Raw genomic sequence first — 19,514 nt, forward strand, 5'->3', positions numbered from 1 at the left:
CCACTATTCATCGGAATTAAAAATACCTGTCTCCGCGATTGACTTTTAAAATCATTTGAAATATTTCACAAAACGCTCTGCGCATGCGCGATGCGTGCGCGGCGCCAGCTCGACGAAATCCAACGTGAAAGGCTTGCCTCAGTGCTCATGAACGTCTGACCCGCGTCAAACAATTGATTAAAAATCAAAAATAATTAACAAAACAATTTCTCCCAAAATCCCGCAAATAAATTGAATGCCGCGTTTCACTAAAAACCCTACCATTCCCTGAAAAATCCCAGAGCTTTATTCATAATTTAAATAAATTAATTGCCAACACTATTAACAAAACCGTCCGCTATTTAAAATAGAAATAACCAGCACTGTCAAACGGACCATAAAAAGGCTAAAAACGTAATAATCTTCGGCATTCAAACATAAAAATAGAGTCCGCAATCGCCTAATTGAATTACAGCTCCGAAACCCCGACAAAATCTAATTAATTAATGCCCGTCCAGCCGTGCAATTAGTCATTAAAACTGATAAAGACCCAAAATTAATCAGCAAAAGGATCGCGAACCCCCGCCAGTGACTCTCCACTCCCCAAAATGCCCGCAACCTTCGAAAAAACTAGCGAAAAAAAATAAAAGCTAGCCATTTTGATTGTGATGATCCCTGGGATCCCCTCAGTGGCTCCGCTGAGTCGAGCGCGGCGCGCTCTCTTCCCCGGTTTCTCAGTTTTCTCGCATCCAACATGGCTGGTCGAGGTGGTTACGAAGATTCTAGGCAAGTATTACACCAGTAAACCCCCAAATCACCGCGAGAAGATAATAATTACAGAGTTGAACATCGTGAAAGTAAAGGAAATAAATAATCTCCAAGTGATAACCCACGGACTCCCCGTAATCGACATTATCACGGTTTTAAGGTTAAGTTTTTGTGCCAATGGGGGGATCATTTTGTGTTCGGCGCAAGGGCACTATGCGAAACATGGTACCGAACACGCGGCTTTATTTTGGAGTAAATATTGCAAAAACATTGAGATAAATTAGTGAAGAATTGGGGAATTGAAATTTGATTTTTTGATTTTGCGATTTGTTTTGGTGGGAATGGGGTCTGCGGGGGGCGTTGGAGGGCCCCGTGGGGGTGGCAGAATGCTGGGAGGTCAGCAGCGTCCTCCAGGATGCCGAGCTTCGTCTGGAGGTTCGGTTTATTCGACATAACGTCGTGTTTGCTTCGTTTTTCGCTGGTGAATCTCTTCAGCGTGTGGGAGGGAGGGGCGAGGGGTTTATCTTTGATGTTGGTGATGATGAGGTTGAGGATCGGAGGTGGAGGAGACCCAGGAGATGATCCTGAGGGCGTCGGTAGAGAGTTCTAGTTGATTGATGAGGGATTTCTCGGTGATTATGGAGTCAGTCTTGAGGGGTTTGGGGGTTTTCTTGTTTACTGGGGTCGAGAATTTAATTGAGATCATTGGGAGGGTGCGGGGGGTCGCTGGGGCCTGCTCTGAAGAGGGTTTACTAAGCTTCTCTGATCTTCGAGGGAATTTATTCCGAAATAAAGCACGTGATTTTATTTTACAGTTAATATTGGAAAAACATTGAGTTAAATTTGTGAAGAATTGGGGAATTGAAATTTGATTTTTTGATTTTGCGATTTGTTTTGGTGGGAATGGGGTCTGCGGGGGGCGTTGGAGGGCCCCGTGAGGATCGGAGGTGGAGGAGTNGGAGGTTCGGTTTATTCGACATAACGTCGTGTTTGCTTCGTTTTTCGCTGGTGAATCTCTTCAGCGTGTGGGAGGGAGGGGCGAGGGGTTTATCTTTGATGTTGGTGATGATGAGGTTGAGGATCGGAGGTGGAGGAGACCCAGGAGATGATCCTGAGGGCGTCGGTGGAGAGTTCTAGTTGATTGATGAGGGATTTCTCGGTGATTATGGAGTCAGTCTTGAGGGGTTTGGGGGTTTTCTTGTTTACTGGGGTCGAGAATTTAATTGAGATCATTGGGAGGGTGTGGGGGGTCACTGGGGGCTGCTCTGTGGAGGATTCAAGGGAATTAACTCCAAAATAAAACACGTGATTTCATTTTGATGTAAATTTTGCAAACACATTGAGATAAATTTTTAGAGAATTGAAGAATTGAAATTTAATTTTTTTCAGTTTGAGTTTGAGAGGGGAGAGGAGGCATTACTGTGTCGAGTTTTATCCCTTTTATGACCTACACTCACTGTTTTATGTATTTGAAAGTAGATTTACGGCTCGATAGGCGAATTTCATGAGTGAATAAATGGAGAAATGAATTATTGAACTGTCCAGGGCATTTCCTCTGCAATTTTTATTGTTTCATCTTCAATTTTTTGCTGCTTGTTGTTCCAGGGATTTTTCCGGTGGAGGTGGCTACCGAGGTAGCAGGAAACCTTTGCCCACTGAACCACCCTACACGGCGTACGTGGGAAATTTACCCGATGGAGTTGTTCAAAGGGACATTGATAAGATGTTCTCCGAGCTGAGCGTTAAGAATGTGAGATTGGTGAAGGATCGAGAAACCGACAAGTAATTGACGTGAGATTTTCAGGGTTTGGGAGGATGAATTTTTATTAATGTAGTTGTTGATTAGTTGATTGAGGTTGCTGATGGAAATTAATTATGGTTTTTTCTCGATAACTATCGAACACTTTCTGGATTATTGATGCAGTCTGAAAAAAAATGCCAGGAAAAGATTTGTTTTCTTGAATTTTTTTTTGAGAATTGCTTATCAGTGTCGAGATAATCTCATGTTTAATGAAAAATACATATTTAATCTATTTCTGCAAATTAATTACGTATTCATCCTGGAGAGGAGTGTCTTTACGACGAAATTCTGAGAGATTTATTTTACATTCGAAAACGTTTTCATTAAAAATATTTCTCTTGGCTGAAGTCACTCATCTGGATAATGTCGTATTCAACGAAGATATAATTTTCTACTGATTGAGTTTCATCACTCCTTGGCTTGTTAAAATTGCTTATAGATGAACTTATGAATAATGTTATTGAGACAATTTGAGTTGAAAAAAATTCTTAAAGACTATTTGTAGCGGATTTTTTGTTTTTTACAAAAAAAGTCTTGAGGTATTTTTCATTAATCCTCAGTTATCGAGATATTCATATTCAATGAGGACAAGTTTTTGACCTTCAGAGAAATGGTTTATTCCAAGAAAATAAATGAGTTTGATAAATATTTTATTGGAACTCAAACTGTATTTTTTTTACGTTTTTATTCACTTTGAATTCATATTTTTAAAAAATAAAAACTAATGTTTCCTTGATTCAACCAAATACTTCATTAATAAAAAATTGCATAATTTATTGGTATATAATAATCATTTATTTGAATTAACAATTTTTTTTCATTCTCATAAAGAATTTCATACAATTGAAATAGTTTAATGAAAATAAATACATGAGTTTATCAATTTTCGATGAAAATGTGGTTGAAATGGGTAAAAAAATTACGAAAAGAATTTTATTCGATTCAAATGCATCATTCCTCTGGGTATTTATTTTTTTCTGAATAAAATTCCTTCACTGATAATTAATCCCTTGCAATTCCAGGTTTAAGGGATTCTGCTATGTCGAATTCTCCACAGTGGCTGACTTACAGAATGCCCTGCAAATGAGGGGTGGAATATTTGTCGAGCAGCAGGAAATTAAAATTGACATTGCCGAGGGGAAAAGAGACAATAGGGGTGGATTTGACAGAAAAGGAGGGCGCCCAGGTGGCGGTGGACCTGCATCTGGTGGAGGTTTTGGTAGCTCTTCTATGTACCCGAGTAAGCGTTATGCATGGCATAACGTTTCGTGTTTTAGTGCCAACTTGAGATAATCTATTTTTTCGTTCTGCTTTCGTGGCATTTTGTTATTCAAATCACGTTGACTCTAGTTTTTTACAGATGTCAAAGGTGATAACATTTTTTATCACTTTTAGATACAAAGATATTCATAAAAAATTGAGTGTCAAATGTCGAGTTGAATCATTTCATTCTGTTGCTGATTTATTCACGTAAAAATTCAAACGTAGTTTATCTTATTTTGGAATATTTAGAGATTAATTCTAACGATTTGAGATTTTTTTATTTCACGTTTGAAAGAATTTAGTTGAAAAATTTAAAACTTTCTCGACGAACGAGACTTTTCAATAGAAATTTTATGAAAAATTCCATAGGTCTAATTTTTTTGTATGATTTATTCTCTTGAGATTTATTTTATAGAAATTCTTGAGCCCAAATTCTCCGCACTTTTTCAAGTTCGAGAATTCTTGCAGAAAAATTAACTTCTATTGCTTTTTTTCAATAAAATATCTATTGAAAAACGCAATGAACGAATAGAATTTTTGTTACAAATTCTTAGAGAAAGTTTCATTTACTTTTTTCACATGTATAGAGTAGAAACAATCTTAGAGGCACGATTTCCATTAAACTCTCCCCATTTACTCAAAAAATTGTGGTTGAAGCAGTTAAATATTGACTGAACATTTTCCGTTTTTCAATAGGAGGATACAATGATAGAAGACAACAGGGTGGTCCTGGGGGAAGACCAGGTGGAGGTGGTTTTGGAGGTGGAGATATGAGAGGAAGAAATCAAGGAAGTTACGGTAGTTTCAGTGAGGATGGCAATCGCGATTGGCCGTCACGTGCCGGTGGTGGTGGTGGGTCTGATCGTAGTGGTCCGAGATCATACGGTGGTGGTGGACCAGGGAGAAGTGCTCCTGGGGAGCGCAGAGGGGTTCCTGGTGAGCGCAGCAAGTCCTTCCAGGATGAACCATTCCTCCAAGACCCACCAGCAGGTTTGTAGATCATCGAATGAAGTAAAAATCATTCTCCAATGATTCCGATACACTTGTGGGTTTTTATCGAGAGAGATTTTGCAGAGTTGATGAAATTTCGAAAGATATTTTTATTTCTTGATATTGTCTTCAGGAATTGTTCAGCAATATGGAGATAATTCGATCTTTCCGGGAAATAAACAGCAAAGTTTCTTACATTTAATTTAATTCTGCAAATTAATTGTACAAACAAAAATGTTTTTAACTAAATTCTGATTTTTTTGCAAATATTCGTGGCTCATTTTTCAATTGGACAATTTTTTTTCAATCTGTCAATCAAATGAAACAACCCAAAAAAAGTCAATTAGAAAAATCGTAATTTTCCTTTTTATTCGTCTCTTTTATATTGAAAAAACAGAGAAAAATTTGCATTGAGATTAGTTTTATGAAAGAAGAATAAAGTTCATCGAAAAATTAATGACAAAATGTCAAAACGTCCCCAACGAAAATGTTTTTCTCGATTAAACCTTGGTGTTTTCAAAAATACAATTTCCTCTTCTTCAGACACAACCGGAAGAAAACGTCTTCAACTTCTCAAGAGAACTGTCAAAGAACCCGTCAATGCACTAGCTGCATCCAGCAAAAGCAGTTCAATTTACGGTGGAGCCAAGCCACGAGAGGAAAAAGTTGGGGAGGACAATCCCAAGTAAATTTTTGTTCAATTTTTTTTTTTCACAAATGAAAAACGTTACGATAGTTCAAACTCTCCCTAAGAACAATTCACATAAAAAAATCATGGGGGCATAATTTCTACTAAGGAAACCATCGTTGATTAAGAAACCCACAAAATATTGAAAAAAAAACTAAAAAATGCGAAAAAAACGTAAAAAAAATATGTTACGAGGTCATAAGGTGCTCCGCAGTTATTTTTTTCGTCGAGGGGAAGAGTAATATCTGAGGGAGCGTCCTCTGGGGAGTGTCTTCCCTTATGCAGAGTGAAGGTGATGATAGAGGGAAATAATATAACAATCATGATTCAATTCAACTCCGAAAATTCTAATTTTTATATTTACATTTTTCTTTTTTTTTTTTGCTCTTCAGAGTCCACTAGTTACTAAGGAGTTTCATAGGAAAAATCACTACAGTTTAATCTCCCCCCCCTCCCCCCTCCCCCAGGAATATGAATAAACATGATAGAATGAAGTGAATGTAAAATGGATGTTTGAATATGAATTAATATTTATAAAGAAAATGAGAAAAAGCCTAGTGTTGTATAAAGTGTCGGGTTCATATTGTTGATACTTATCCCCCCCCCTCCCTCACCCCCTGAGATCGAGCTCATGATAAAGAATATGTACAAATTTACCAGCAGAAAAAGAAATGACGATAAAAATTAAGAAAAAAAGAGTAAAATGTAAGCAAATGACAAAAAAAATTGGAAAACTATTTTTTTTTTTCGCTATACGAAGATGATCTAACTTTCTCTTTGGGTTCTGAATATCGAGGAATATTCGAGATTGTTCAAATCAACAAATTCATCGGCACCGTTCATCCTCACACCACAAAATCAATAATTGATTATAAACAATGTTTTGTTATTTGCAGCGATGAAACTGAGGATAACCCCGAAGCAGACAATTGATTTGGCTAAATATTGAATTTGTTTTTAAACTGATAATTTTGTGTAAAGAAGAAAAAAATTACAAATCCATGAAAACTATTTTTTTCCCCCCACCTAATTTTTGTTTAGAATAGTAGTTTCAGTTTTGAGCAGTTGATTATCATGAGAGAATTATTGCATTGGGGTGAATTATCACTGAATAAATGAATTAAGTAAATAACGATAGTGATTTTTAATTGATGAATGAAGCATGCGTGATTTAACGAGCGCGCCAACAATTATGCATCAATAATAACAATTTCATTACCGAAGACATTTTATCAATTCAGTTGGATTAATCGATGAAAGGCAGGGTTTTTATGGTCATTGAGAACTATTAATAAATAATTGATCATGAAGACAGTGCCCTATTAACACGAACGATAATAAAGTTACAGAAATTACAAAATATATGTAAAACAATGCTTGTATATGGATCAATATTTCATGAAAATAAAGTAGATGTTTGCCTCATATATATCGAAATTGTAATGTACCATAAAATAAAGATGACAATTCAAACTGAATGATTTTAAATATCATGATAATGACGCTAGGAAATTTGTCTCTTGTAATTTTCATTGTAAATGTTAATTGTACCGGCGTTGATGTATTTTGTAAGTCGGCCTCTAATATACTGATAATTTAATTAAACAATCTTTTCTTCATTCAGTAGATCTAATAAAGTAATATAGAAGAATTAGATGAAGTAATGCAAATTTTTTCATTTTTCAACTTTATTTTTTTTTATTTTCTAATACAGTAATTGAAAATTTTATTAATCAAAGAATTCAGTAAAACAATAATGAAATCGTCAATGGAAGATTCTTTTTTTTTCTGTTATTTTTCTACTTTTCTTTAAACAGAGAAAAAATTGTGAGATTTACTATTTCTAATTAAAAGCGATTAAATAATTGATTGCGATTTGCAAGTGAAAATTTAATTTTGAGGTTCTAACGGCCTCTAATACAACAGAAACTCAATTAAATTTTTTTCTTAACCAAAAAATTACGTGAAGAAATAGAAAAACTAAATGAAAAAATCCAAATGTTTTCTTTTATTATTTTCCATTTTATTTCTAAAAATTGAAACAGGGTTATTGAGCATTAATTTATGACAATCAGATGTTCAATTATCCTCAAATATCACGATAATTTAATTGAAAAAAATTTTTAATCAATCTATCAAACCAAAAAAATCAAATTTTCCTTTTTTACTTTTAAATGTTAAAAAAATCGAAAAAAAAATGATATTGAGATTTGCTGTATGAGAATGAGAAGTTTAATCTCCGGATTCATCGTTCATTAAAATGGCTCGAGTGATTTTAATGGTTTTAATTGAAGAGTGTGAGTTTCAATAACTCTGAGTGCGATAATTTCGTGATTCTCTCATTTTTGCCACGCCTTCAGCACTTCCCCTCCTAGTCCGCCACTTCCTGTGCGTTTTATTCTGTTCGTCACTGCACAGAGTCCGTCGGATTGGTCGAGCCCACGCGAGCCGACGAATGAGACAGGAGGACCCAGAGGAAAGCTGCCCAACTGTATCGAAAAGTGTTTCCTCGAAAATAAAGTGTCTCAGTCACAATTGGCGTTGTTTCGTGTGTGTGTGTACCTGTTACTCTGACAGGCAACGGCGTCCGGTAGTCCCCCGTATTGTTTTAACGTCCCTTAGTCAATATTCCCCTCATATCATCAATTATTATCGGTTTTCAGTAGTTTCGTTAGTTGTGTTTTTCGTGGGACTCGAAGATGTCTAGTGAGAGTGTGAAAACGGTAAGGATTAGCCCTGGAAATGCCAGTGGTCGGCCTGAAGGTTATGCCCTGCTGTCCTTATGTTACCCCTGAAACTCATTTTCATCAATGCATGATATGATAATTAATTAATATAAAACAGTCAGCAAGAAAGGAAACACTTTTATAGATTTGTGGGATTGGGATTTAGCTCAGGAATGAGTGACTTAAAGGAAAAATGTTAAAGGACTTTATTTGCAGCTCAGTTTTCCTGCACAAAATGTCTCTGAGATTTCCCCCAAATGACTTATTATCGAAATAATTTTACATTCTGCACGACAAGATGAAAGAGATTTATTTACTTTTCGTTTATTTAATTCTGAGATGAATGGTTTTAGTACAAAATGTCAAGAAAGAATTCTTGTTGCTAATAGAATTTTCAAAGAATATGTTCTTTGATATTTTCCGCTGGAATACCTCAGTACTGAGATAATTTTGCATTTAGCAGGACATGATATGAGAAATTTAGTCAACAATTGTTAATTTCTGGAGGCTTTTGAAGGCCTTCATTAATTTACAGAATTGAAAAAGATATATATTTCTTCACATTTTCTCTTCAAATACTTTATTATTTTATTACTCACATAAACTTCATTCGTAATTCATAATGATATATTCATAATGTAGTGTGAACCACTTAAAAGCACTATTATTTACAATTTCAATTTTATTATTTTTTTACTTGATTTTTCTTCTGTCAACTAAATCATTTATTGGCCATTGAAGAACTTACATTTCAACATCTTCCACTCTATCATTTATTAATAGTTAACAAACTTTGTTAACAATAAATTAATGGCTTCAATTAAATATTGAACGCTTCCATCTCTCCATTCTCAACGACATTACAGATATCCAAGTACTTTGGCTATTTTCTCTTCGGCGAAATGCTTTTATACTTTCGTAGTCGAACTTCAGAGCTGCAATTTGAGATGATTTCACTTCACAATGATTTTATATTATTTAAACTTCTCCGGTCTAAATTTGAATCTCGATATTGAACCGTTAGAAAACGTTTTAAAAATTTGAAAAAATGTAGAAAGTATACTTTTAGAAGGAGATTCATGAAATAATTAAAAAATTGCAATTTTTAAAAATTACGAGCATTTTTTATAAATAAGATTTATAAACACTCAATTTTTTATCATAAAAATGGGCCATTCGGAGTTGAAACAAATTTATTCATATTCAGAATTTTCCCAGAAATCGATTTCATCCCTAAAAAAATAAGGTTTCTGAAAGTTTACACAATTTCAATTATTCGTTAATTTCAGTTAATTTTATCATTTAATTATTAACAACAAATATTTCAAAAATAATAATTCTGTGCAAAACGTAATTTTACTGACTCTGATTGATGACGTCATGATTGATGATTTAAAAAAAAAAACTTCTGCAATTTAATTGCCAAATTAAATTATTAAGAATAGGTTGAATCTATAGTGCAGCCTGTACCAGCCTGTAAAGATACTTGGATATCCTCAAATGCCTCAACATCGTCAAGACCTCCCCAATCTCACCGAACTCTCCCATTCCTCTTCCAGTTTTCTAGTCTAGAAACCGCGGGCTACGTTGGTTTCGCCAATCTCCCGAACCAGGTCCACAGAAAATCCGTGAAAAAGGGATTTGAGTTCACCCTAATGGTGGTTGGTGAGTCAGGCCTGGGTAAATCGACCCTGGTGAACAGTCTCTTTCTCACTGACCTCTACCCCGAGAGAATGATACCAGACGCCGTTGAGAAGACGAAGCAGACAGTCAAGCTGGACGCCTCCACCGTCGAGATAGAGGAGAGAGGTGTGAAGCTTCGACTGACAGTTGTGGACACTCCGGGCTACGGTGACGCCATCGACAACACCGACTGCTTCAAGGCCATATTCCAATACATCGACGATCAATTCGAGAGATTCCTGAGGGACGAGAGTGGATTGAACAGGCGAAATATCGTCGACAACAGGATACACTGCTGCTTCTACTTCATCTCTCCATTTGGCCACGGACTCAAGCCCCTGGACATTGAATTTATGAAGCAGCTTCACAATAAAGTGAACATTGTGCCAGTCATTGCCAAGGCTGATGTGCTCACTAAGAAGGAAGTGCTGCGTCTCAAGAAACGAGTGATGGAGGAGATTGAGGAGCATGGAATTAAAATTTACTCACTGCCTGACTGCGACAGCGATGAGGACGAAGATTACAAAGAACAAGTGAGGCAATTGAAGGAGGCCATGCCATTTGCTGTCTGTGGGGCTAATACTCTGTTGGAAGTCAAGGGGAGAAAAGTGCGGGGGAGATTGTATCCGTGGGGTGTTGTAGAGGTCGAGAATCCCGATCATTGTGATTTTATCAAGCTCAGAACTATGCTCATGTAAGTTTTCATGAATTTAGTGAATTCAGGTTCATATTTATTTATTCATATTCATATTTCTAGTCGTTTTGTTTTATTTAATTTTAGGGAAATGTTTTGTTCTTTTTTTTTGTATTACTCATTAGTGAGATTTTTTTAAGATTAACAAATAACTAAATCAAAGTTTAGAGAATTGACTTCAAAAGTTTTTAAAAATATTTTGCAAACATCTCTGTAGCAAGAAGATTTTAAAAAGCCTTTTGATATTTTCCTTTAGTGTTGCTTATTGATTGGAAGAGATGAATACGAAATTTGTTATAAATTATTTCGCAGATATTTTAAAAACTGGTAGATTTCAAGAAAAATTTAAGGACCTGTCGTCTAGCTTATAAAATTTCTTGCGAGAAAAAGAATAATGCATAAGATTTTTGAAGTTAGCAAAGATAAGTTTGAAATTAACCTGATGTTAACTCCAAAATAAAATCACTAAAACAATTTTTAATAATTTTCTCCTCCATTTTTTCAGTGCTCACATGCAGGACCTGCAAGAAGTAACTCAAGAAGTACATTACGAGAACTATCGAAGTGAGAGATTGGCTAAAGGAGCACCGGCGCCCCCAAGAAGGCAAACGTAAGCAAATCCCCCAGAAATTAAATTCACCCACAACTTCATCCCCAACCCAATGAAATTCTAATTTCGTTTTTCTGCATCTCAGGGTAATTGAGCCGGAGAAACCAGCAGGATCAGAAATAGATCGTAAGCTCCAAGAGAAAGACGCTGAGATCCGTCGCATGCAGGAGATGCTGGCAGCAGTTCAGGCGCAGATTCAGCATCAGCAGTTGTAATCCTTAACAAATTGAGGACTGAAATGTTTCTCCTTGTCAGGTGCCAAAAGAGAGTAATAATCACCCAATTGGGAGTAAGAATATCCAGAGAGAAAGGCGTAACGGTGTCAGACTCCGCGTCGTGCATAATTCATAAAACCGTCAAGACCGTTACACAATTCCACGTATCAATTCATAAAAATATAACTCGATATATTTTTTGGTAATACGATATTTTTCAACGTCGAATGAGTGAATGAGTCATATTATCTTTCTTGAAGCTATCATTATTCCCATTTACAGAACCTGAAAAGTGCCTTGCAGTCCTCATATTTTTTTGCTGAGAGAAATGTCATATTATTGAATTTACAGTATTTCTCATTGGCTCTATATTTGTACATATTACTATTGATACTGCTGTGCACTCTGCTACACTGTTGGAAAATAATTGAAATTTCGTGGATAATTGACTAGCATTTCTCAGGAGAGCGCCATTTCGGGGGGAAAAAATGATAAAATTTCAGATTTCCCTGAAAATTCGATGAAATTTCAATCTAAGGATGCAAAATTAAAATATTCAGCAGATTTAATTGAGCATTCACTTGAATGTCTCTGATTACTTGAAATTTCAGTGGAAATGAAATGCGATGAAAATTTCCAATAAGTGTACCAGAAATTTCAATCAAAAATCTTCAACAGTGTACATGGTTCCTCTTTTAGCCTCACTCACTGATTAGATTTTAAGATTAAAGTCGAGAGCCTAAATGAGTGAAAAAAGTGTCTGATATTTTTGTGCAATTTTTTATACGTCAGCAGCACCTTTTTTCAACATTTTTCATTTCATGTATGAAGCTTGTGAAGTGGTAAAACGTGATGTGTAATTCGATTAAATTCCATTTACTTTGAAAATAGAAGCAATCGAATTGTTACATTTCACGATTTTGCTCATCTGCATTGACTATTTACTTAATTCAAGAACTTGCAATTCTCTAATCGTAAATCATTTCGTTTTATAAAAAAATCTTCCTTTTACTGTGATAAGGAACCATAAGAAATTGACGAATATTTCCACACATTCTTCCACATCTAATTTACTCAGTAATTATAGACTCGAATTATTTTTACCAAAATTTTTTACCTTTTTGTATTGTACTTTTCGTAAAGTAAAAAAAAAAAATCGGAAGTACGATCTGTGGTGACGACCAAAATGCAGAAGTAATAAGTGATTCAAGTATTCTGTCACTAAAGTTTAAGGTTTATTTCAGTACTTATGTAAGCTTTTCTCAAAGCACGGGGGAAACGTGCAGAATTTAATTATGATAATTTCATTTACACGATTATGTACAACGGTCAGGCTCATTTGTGCATGTAGTAATCAATAGCTGTTGAGAATGCTGCGAAGCCAGCAGCGCCGATTATACCCGCCTTGACACCGGCTGAAATAATTTCTCGAGTCATTGATTTGAATTTTACAAGTTTTCATTCGATCTCGTTTGAGACATCAAAGACTTACCTCTGAGACCAATGAGACCTCCAGTCAGGCCACCAGCGTATGTACCATTCTTCCAGTCGGATTTGCCACGGTACTGAAATGTTTAATTCATTCATTAACATGTATACAACGAACTGATGAATAAACCTTTACAGATGAATAAATTCGATTTGTGTATTTTTTGGAATTATTTTCGATGGTAAATATCGAATTACTGTTAAATAATAAATTGTTTTGATAATGGGGGATTTTAAAGGGACATTTGAAAGACTTGTTGCCAATTTTAAAAGGTAAAAAAAATGTCTTTTAAGGATAATTGTTCACAGGGTAATTCACAATCGGTTGAATTATTCTAAAATTATTTTGATCGTGACTGATCTAAGAAGAATACGTAATTTGTGATGGGAATTTATCCAGTACAAGAGAGTTTTCTTGGTAGTTTCTCTTGAATTAATTTGATTACAAGAAGAATGCAAATTTCATGACCCACAATACGTAATAATATCAAATTCCTTTGAGACTGACTTAATGGGAAATATCACGAGATATTTTTCATTGGAAATCTCATTAGTTTTTCCTGGCATTAAATTGTGCCAGATAATATGAATTACTGAAAAGAAATCCTCATGTTCAACTGAGGAATTCACAAATCAATTAAATAACGAAGAAAAATGAATAAAATAATTCATTCAGTAATGAGCTTACAGATTCTATACAACATTCAACAGCTGAGAATACACATCCAATGGCAGCGAAGTTCTTAGCATATCCGATAGTCGTTGTCTTCATTTCCCTGAAGATTTCACGTGCAGTTTGCTGTTTTTCCACAACAGCTACATTAGGATTAACACTAGAGCTGAATAAACCTATTGCAGCCCCCAGTCCGAACCCTAGAATAGTGAAAATAAATATACAGAATGGGGTGAGGGTTTTTCGAGGAACTGCACATGACGAAAATATGTTTAAGATGTTTTGGAGGAAGAGACGAGTGGGGCATAATGAACACTTTCAACTTTTAACGACATGTTAACGACTCATTGAATTGGTGAACAAAAGAGATGTTTTTTTTTAATATATAAAATATTGTTCTCCGTCTTGGTAATGAGCTTCAACAAAGTTAATTTTTACTATTGGCCAGTTTTCAATAAATATCTCAGAATCTAAGGGAGATGGCAAAATTTTTATTGTAACCTTTTTTGTAGAGCCGATTGAGAGCTACAACAAATGTGATCATGAAAATTTCGCTATTTCCCTTAGATTCGGAAAAATTCCTCAGAAACTCAGAAAGTGGGAGATAAGTCGACTTAAACCGCTTTACTACTTCGCTACTGAATTGATGAATTTGTGTGTGAACATTGGGAAAAGTAAGAAAGGATTTATGATGAAAAAAATTGAAAAATTAAAATTAAAAAAGTAAAAAAGGCTTATGATAGCAAAGTTTGGTCGTTTAAATGAGACAAATTCTACCAGTAGTTTAGGAAATATTCAACTTCGTATGTGAATCTCTTGTTCAATATCTATAAAACTACTGGTCCGATTACAATTTTTTTTACAAATTTTCGTCTTGTTTTTTAACTCACCTAGAACACAGCTCATGATGCTCTTGAAGACGCAGCTCTCCATGGCAGCCTCGATGGCCTTTTCTTCATTAGTCTTTATGTGAACTGGGGCAACTCCTCGAGGGATGACAATATTATCCCGAAACCTTTGCTGATTACCTATGAGGTAAACTGCAACCTGGTCCCATACTGGATCCTGCAGGAAGACCCTCTTGTCTTTTTCCTCGATTACCGGAGGTTTCACCAGTTTTGGGGGTTCAAACGTCAGCATTTTCGGTGGAAATTTTGTTATTCATGGATTAATCAGTCAACCAGTCGCTGCGAACATTTTTTTCATTTATCTCGAGGATATGATATCTAGCAGCGCATGGTTGTTTCTAAAAATGAGAAGAAATTTAAATCGGGGGAAGAATAAACAACATGAAGATAATATTCATATGGGGGAATGCAAATTAAAAGAGGACTCACTCAGGCAAATTAGTGGAGGTTAGACGTGTGTCGAGCCCTTTCAATTATATTTGGAACACCTGATGACAATTGTGGACTTGCATAAATTATCATCGATGTGATTAATGTTTTATGTTCACTGATTGAAGTAAAATCCTTCAGTATTTTTGCTCTGGGATGATTTAAAATTTTTTCCCAGGGCTCGCGGTGCAGCAGTTCCACTGATCCTGCGGTTAAATGTGTAGGTAACAGCAGGTTATGAAATTATCGACTGATGTCAGCTTGGATTTACCACAGTCGACATGTGTCCAGTTGTTCCTGCAGTATCAACTGCACACGTCCTTTTTGAACGCTGTCAAAAAGGACCTGTGATTTTAGAAAAATTTTAATTTGCAAAAATCGTAATGAAAATGAAACTGACGGATCTTGCTATTGAAATGATACTGATTTGAAGCATGATATTCAAAGATATCTGTTAGGCTGAGTAATTTTAAGAATTTCGTTTTGGGTTTCGTTTTCCTCTCGAGCATCCGCTTCGAAGATTTTTCCGGTTTGACGGTCCCCGGAGATATTTTAGTTTCTTTTATTTAAGCCAAGCGTAAGTTAACGTGGTTTTCCAGCCCCAGACGGAAAATTCCGTCGCAATCTCCGGAATTCTCATTTTCAAAAATACAAAATTTTTGAAAACTAATAATGATAAATAATAATAATCATTAACCATTTCCAAAAATTTCGTATTTTTGAAAATTATTGCATAAATCAAAACACCAATTATTACTATTGACATCGAAACAATTTTTAAAATCCACCATTCGACGAATTTCGAATATTTTTTTAGTTATCATGGGACAACCAATTTTTTTGTAATTCTGAAATTCTAAAAATTAGTATATGAATTAAATTTTAATCAATGTCGACCAATAAATCTCAGTGATACCTAAATTAAAAAACAGGTTAAATTCCGTCCATTAACACCACAAAAAAATAATTTGAACGACCCCAAAGCTCCCCTTCGAAAGCAATAAGAAAATGAATAAACGACGCTGATTTACTTAATGAATTGACCACATGAGAATGGCACATAATGAATTAAAATCAAAATGGAAGTGTCCATTACGGAAAATGACTGCGGGTCAACTGATTTCCTGATTTCATCCCACTGAGATGTGCCGCCGGTGCACAACGAGGCTTGTTGACGGAAGCCGTCCATCCTCACCGAGTTTCCACGAGGCTCAACGCATTTCTGATTTCCCACGAGAGGGTCTCAGCAAGCCCTCGGGCGTGTGCTCCAAGGGCCAATGCTCTCCTCTCCCATTTCCCTTTCTTTCGTTTCCATTCTACTTCTTCACTTCTTCCACAACACTCCCCTCCCCTTCCCCTCCCCACCCGCTCTCGCTCCCCTCCCCCACTCTTCCCGCAGAGCACCCTTTACAACTATACTCGAGTAAGTACTTTTGTCACGAGCCCTCCTCACCTGCCTTCAACGATAACTCTAATCCTCGCTAGAGTGTACTCTCCGCAATCCAGGGGAAATATCCACATGATGATTACTACGAGATCATTTGTAGGGATCGTCTCATGTAGCGCTCGAGGCAAATAAATGTGTGGATTTGCGACGAAAGTCTGTCGGCCGTGAAAAAATAAACCCTCGATGCGGTAAAATGTAACAATGGAAAAATACCGACGATAAGTTGGAGGACCTACACCATTCATTCGTAGGATGGATCGATTGTACACAACGGAGAGGGGTAACAGAGCGCGTAAAATCCCGTGACTCATGGGCCGAACGATAGCCACAAGGGATCAGCAGGGGTTGGCGAGGGGCTGTGAGGAAACAATGAATCAGTATTCGTTTTCTGAATTCTGGAGTTTTCGACGGGGTGAGAAGTATACCGTTTGCCGTTATTCGAGAAATTGGGGGAGCGACTGACACTGCTGCTACGAGAGAAATCTTCAATAAAAATTACGCATCTTTTCCGTAATTCCGGAGCGAAATGTGTCATTTTTACCTAAAATCCCGGAATTTTTCTGGAGCGTTCCGTAATTTTTATCTGAATCTCCTGTAAAAAATTACGATACCGTCATTCAAATTTTCTGAGTCGATTCCGTAATCGGTGAGCGAACTGAGTTCCGTAATTTTTATCTGAATCTCCTGTAAAAAATTACGATACCGTCATTCAAATTTTCTGAGTCGATTCCGTAATCGGTGAGCGAACTGAGTTCCGTAATTTTTACGGAACATTTCTTTCCGTGCACGGAATTTTACGAAGCTGTCACGGAATTTTTCCAGAGCGTTCCGCGATTTTTACCTGAATCTCCTGTCAAAAATTACGATACCATCACTTAAATTTTCTGAGTCGATTCCGTAATTGATGAGCAAACTGAGTTCCGTAATTTTTACGGAACATTTCTCTCCGTGCACGGAGAGAAATATTCAATAAAAATTACGTATCTTTTCCGTAATTCCGGAGCGAAATGTGGTTGTAGGAAATTTTACGGAGCTGTCACGGAATTTTTCTGGAGCGTTCCGTAATTTTTATCTGAATCTCATGTGAAAAATTACGATACCGTCACTCAGATTTTCTGAGTCGATTCCGTAATTGGTGAGCGAACTGAGTTCCGTAATTTTTACAGACCATTTCTCTCCGTCTGGTGGGAATTAATGATGAATAAAATAATATTGTTGCGGAATCCCTACACCATAAGCCAAAACCACCATAACACCTGGGCGGGATTGGAACCCCCAACCTTCAGATTACTGAGCTCACGCCCTTCCAATTGAACCATCAATTGTCATCACATTTACCATCAAATTTATCACCCTTAATAACAGAATTGTTCGAAAAAAAGTTGATAATTAACAGAATCTCATGAATGACGAAATTGATAAAAAATGCAATTATTACCAGAATTACGCCATTTCGTATTATCGTCCTAGAACCTAACGAAACGTTTGACATTGCCTCGAAAATAGCTAGACCACAAAACATTGAAAAAAAATTCTTCATTGTTTGCTCTCGCTCGTTACGAAGATATTTGCCCGGTTCCACACGCATCGTTCAATAATTGAAAATATGGAATTGTAAAATAAACCCTATTGAGCAAATATTTTCAAATTTCATAAAAGGAAATTTCATAATTCGGAATTTGTATATTTAATTGATGATTAATTTAATAATTCAAAATTGATGAATAGTCTCAGCAATTGACTTCCTTAAAATTCAACTTTATTTAAAATTATTTGAATTTAAATTATTATCGTAAAAACTGAAAGATTTACGGTGAAATGGAATAAAAAATTTTCAATTATTTATTTATTTTTCAATTTATTAAAATACAATCATTACCAGAGAATTACATCATTTCGTATTATCGTCCTAGAACCTAACGAAACGTTTGAAATTGTTTGCTCTCGCTTGTTACGAAGATATTTGCCCGGTTCCACACGCGTCGTTCAATAATTGAAAATATGGAATTGTAAAATAAACCCTATTGAGCAAATATTTTCAAATTTCATAAAAGGAAATTTCATAATTCGGAATTTGTATATTTAATTAATGATTAATTTAATAATTCAAAATTGATGAATAGTCTCAGCAATTGACTTCCTCAAAATTCAACTTTATTTAAAATTATTTGAATTTAAATTATTATCGTAAAAACTGAAAGATTTACGGTGAAATGGAATAAAAAATTTTCAATTATTTATTTATTTTTCAATTTATTAAAATACAATCATTACCAGAGAATTACATCATTTCGTATTATCGTCCTAGAACCTAACGAAACGTTTGAAATTGTTTGCTCTCGCTTGTTACGAAGATATTTGCCCGGTTCCACACGCGTCGTTCAATAATTGAAAATATGGAATTGTAAAATAAACCCTATTGAGCAAATATTTTCAAATTTCATAAAAGGAAATTTCATAATTCGGAATTTGTATATTTAATTGATGACTAATTTAATAATTCAAAATGGATGAGTACTATTAGCAATTGACTTCCTCAAAATTCAACTTTATTTAAAATCATGTAAATTTAAATTACTACCGTAAAAACCGAAAGGTATACGGTGAAGTGGAATAAAAAAATTTTAATTAAATTTTTTTTCAATTCATTAAAATACAATTATTACCAGACAATGAAACGAAACGTTCGAAATTGCCTCGAAAATAGCTAGACCACAAAGCATTAAAAAAATTTCTTCATCGTTTGCTCTCGCTCATTACGAAGATATTTCCCCGGTTCCGCACGTGTCATACCGGGCATATTTAATCACGTCAACAAACGATCCTACCCCGTATCACCACACAAAACACTAGAATTAATTCCCGCGACCTGCCCCGCCCTGGAAAACAAAAAACCCACCCCCAAGGTACACATTGAAGTCACCCATATCATCAGCTGATTGAATGTCGCTGAACATCACACAGTTCAATAATCCCCATAAATGACGACCGTGTCTATAACCTACAGCCGGTGCTACTCCTCGCAGGGGTTAACGTTCTGACTTACGTCGTTGGCATTATCGCTGACGTGTTTGCATATATACGAGTTGTAATGCCAATGTAATGTATAAAGCCCCCGAGTGGAAGGAAGTTTGAGGCCATGGATACTCGTG

General features: G+C 35.7%; 3 protein-coding genes across 6 annotated transcripts; 2 read left to right on the plus strand and 1 right to left on the minus strand.

The window, feature by feature from the left end:
- The first annotated feature begins 682 nt into the window (after positions 1–682).
- On the plus strand, positions 683–7,094 carry LOC107041177 (eukaryotic translation initiation factor 4H). 3 transcript variants are annotated; one of them, XM_015261609.1, is made up of 6 exons: positions 683–765; positions 2,353–2,529; positions 3,571–3,788; positions 4,508–4,801; positions 5,345–5,486; positions 6,386–7,094. In XM_015261609.1, the coding sequence occupies exons 1-6, from the start codon at positions 734–736 to the stop codon at positions 6,420–6,422; spliced, it is 900 nt and encodes a 299-aa protein (XP_015117095.1). In that variant the 5' UTR covers positions 683–733; the 3' UTR covers positions 6,423–7,094. The 3 variants fall into 3 exon arrangements, with proteins under 3 accessions (XP_015117095.1, XP_015117096.1, XP_015117097.1); XM_015261610.1 differs by having other exon boundaries at positions 3,571–3,767; XM_015261611.1 differs by having other exon boundaries at positions 3,571–3,761.
- Positions 7,095–8,038: 944 nt separating this feature from the next.
- Positions 8,039–13,052, plus strand: LOC107041137 (septin-1). Its single transcript, XM_015261541.2, has 4 exons — positions 8,039–8,212; positions 9,775–10,592; positions 11,098–11,202; positions 11,288–13,052. Exons 1-4 carry the CDS (start codon positions 8,189–8,191, stop codon positions 11,415–11,417), a joined length of 1,077 nt encoding a protein of 358 aa, XP_015117027.1. The 5' UTR covers positions 8,039–8,188; the 3' UTR covers positions 11,418–13,052.
- LOC107041138 (mitochondrial import inner membrane translocase subunit Tim22) lies at positions 12,629–15,130 on the minus strand. 2 transcript variants are annotated; one of them, XM_015261544.1, is made up of 5 exons: positions 14,916–15,130; positions 14,469–14,765; positions 13,594–13,778; positions 12,910–12,982; positions 12,629–12,832 (listed from the first exon to the last, which is right to left on the minus strand). In XM_015261544.1, exons 2-5 carry the CDS (start codon positions 14,716–14,718, stop codon positions 12,753–12,755), a joined length of 588 nt encoding a protein of 195 aa, XP_015117030.1. In that variant the 5' UTR covers positions 14,719–14,765; positions 14,916–15,130; the 3' UTR covers positions 12,629–12,752. The 2 variants fall into 2 exon arrangements, with proteins under 2 accessions (XP_015117030.1, XP_015117028.1); XM_015261542.1 differs by having other exon boundaries at positions 14,469–14,824.
- Between the last annotated feature and the right edge of the window lie 4,384 nt (positions 15,131–19,514).

This window comes from Diachasma alloeum, unplaced genomic scaffold (genome assembly GCF_001412515.2).
Source record: "Diachasma alloeum isolate Michigan unplaced genomic scaffold, Dall2.0 Dall_scaffold_00358, whole genome shotgun sequence".
NCBI lineage: Eukaryota > Metazoa > Arthropoda > Insecta > Hymenoptera > Braconidae > Diachasma > Diachasma alloeum.

Excerpts from the sequence above, each read along its gene's own strand:
- LOC107041137 (XM_015261541.2), top strand. The coding sequence starts at position 8,189 with ATGTCTAGTGAGAGTGTGAAAACG. Across the intron at positions 8,213-9,774 it reads CTAGTGAGAGTGTGAAAACG|TTTTCTAGTCTAGAAACCGC; the intron begins GTAAGGATTAGC and ends TTCCTCTTCCAG. Across the intron at positions 10,593-11,097 it reads AAGCTCAGAACTATGCTCAT|TGCTCACATGCAGGACCTGC; the intron begins GTAAGTTTTCAT and ends CCATTTTTTCAG.
- LOC107041177 (XM_015261609.1), top strand. The coding sequence starts at position 734 with ATGGCTGGTCGAGGTGGTTACGAAGATTCTAG. Across the intron at positions 766-2,352 it reads GGTGGTTACGAAGATTCTAG|GGATTTTTCCGGTGGAGGTG; the intron begins GCAAGTATTACA and ends TTGTTGTTCCAG. Across the intron at positions 4,802-5,344 it reads CCTCCAAGACCCACCAGCAG|ACACAACCGGAAGAAAACGT; the intron begins GTTTGTAGATCA and ends CCTCTTCTTCAG.
- LOC107041138 (XM_015261544.1), bottom strand. The coding sequence starts at position 14,718 with ATGCTGACGTTTGAACCCCCAAAACTGGTGAAACCTCCGGTAATCGAG. Across the intron at positions 13,779-14,468 it reads CATCATGAGCTGTGTTCTAG|GGTTCGGACTGGGGGCTGCA; the intron begins GTGAGTTAAAAA and ends TCACTATTCTAG. Across the intron at positions 12,983-13,593 it reads TTGAATGTTGTATAGAATCT|TACCGTGGCAAATCCGACTG; the intron begins GTAAGCTCATTA and ends TAAACATTTCAG.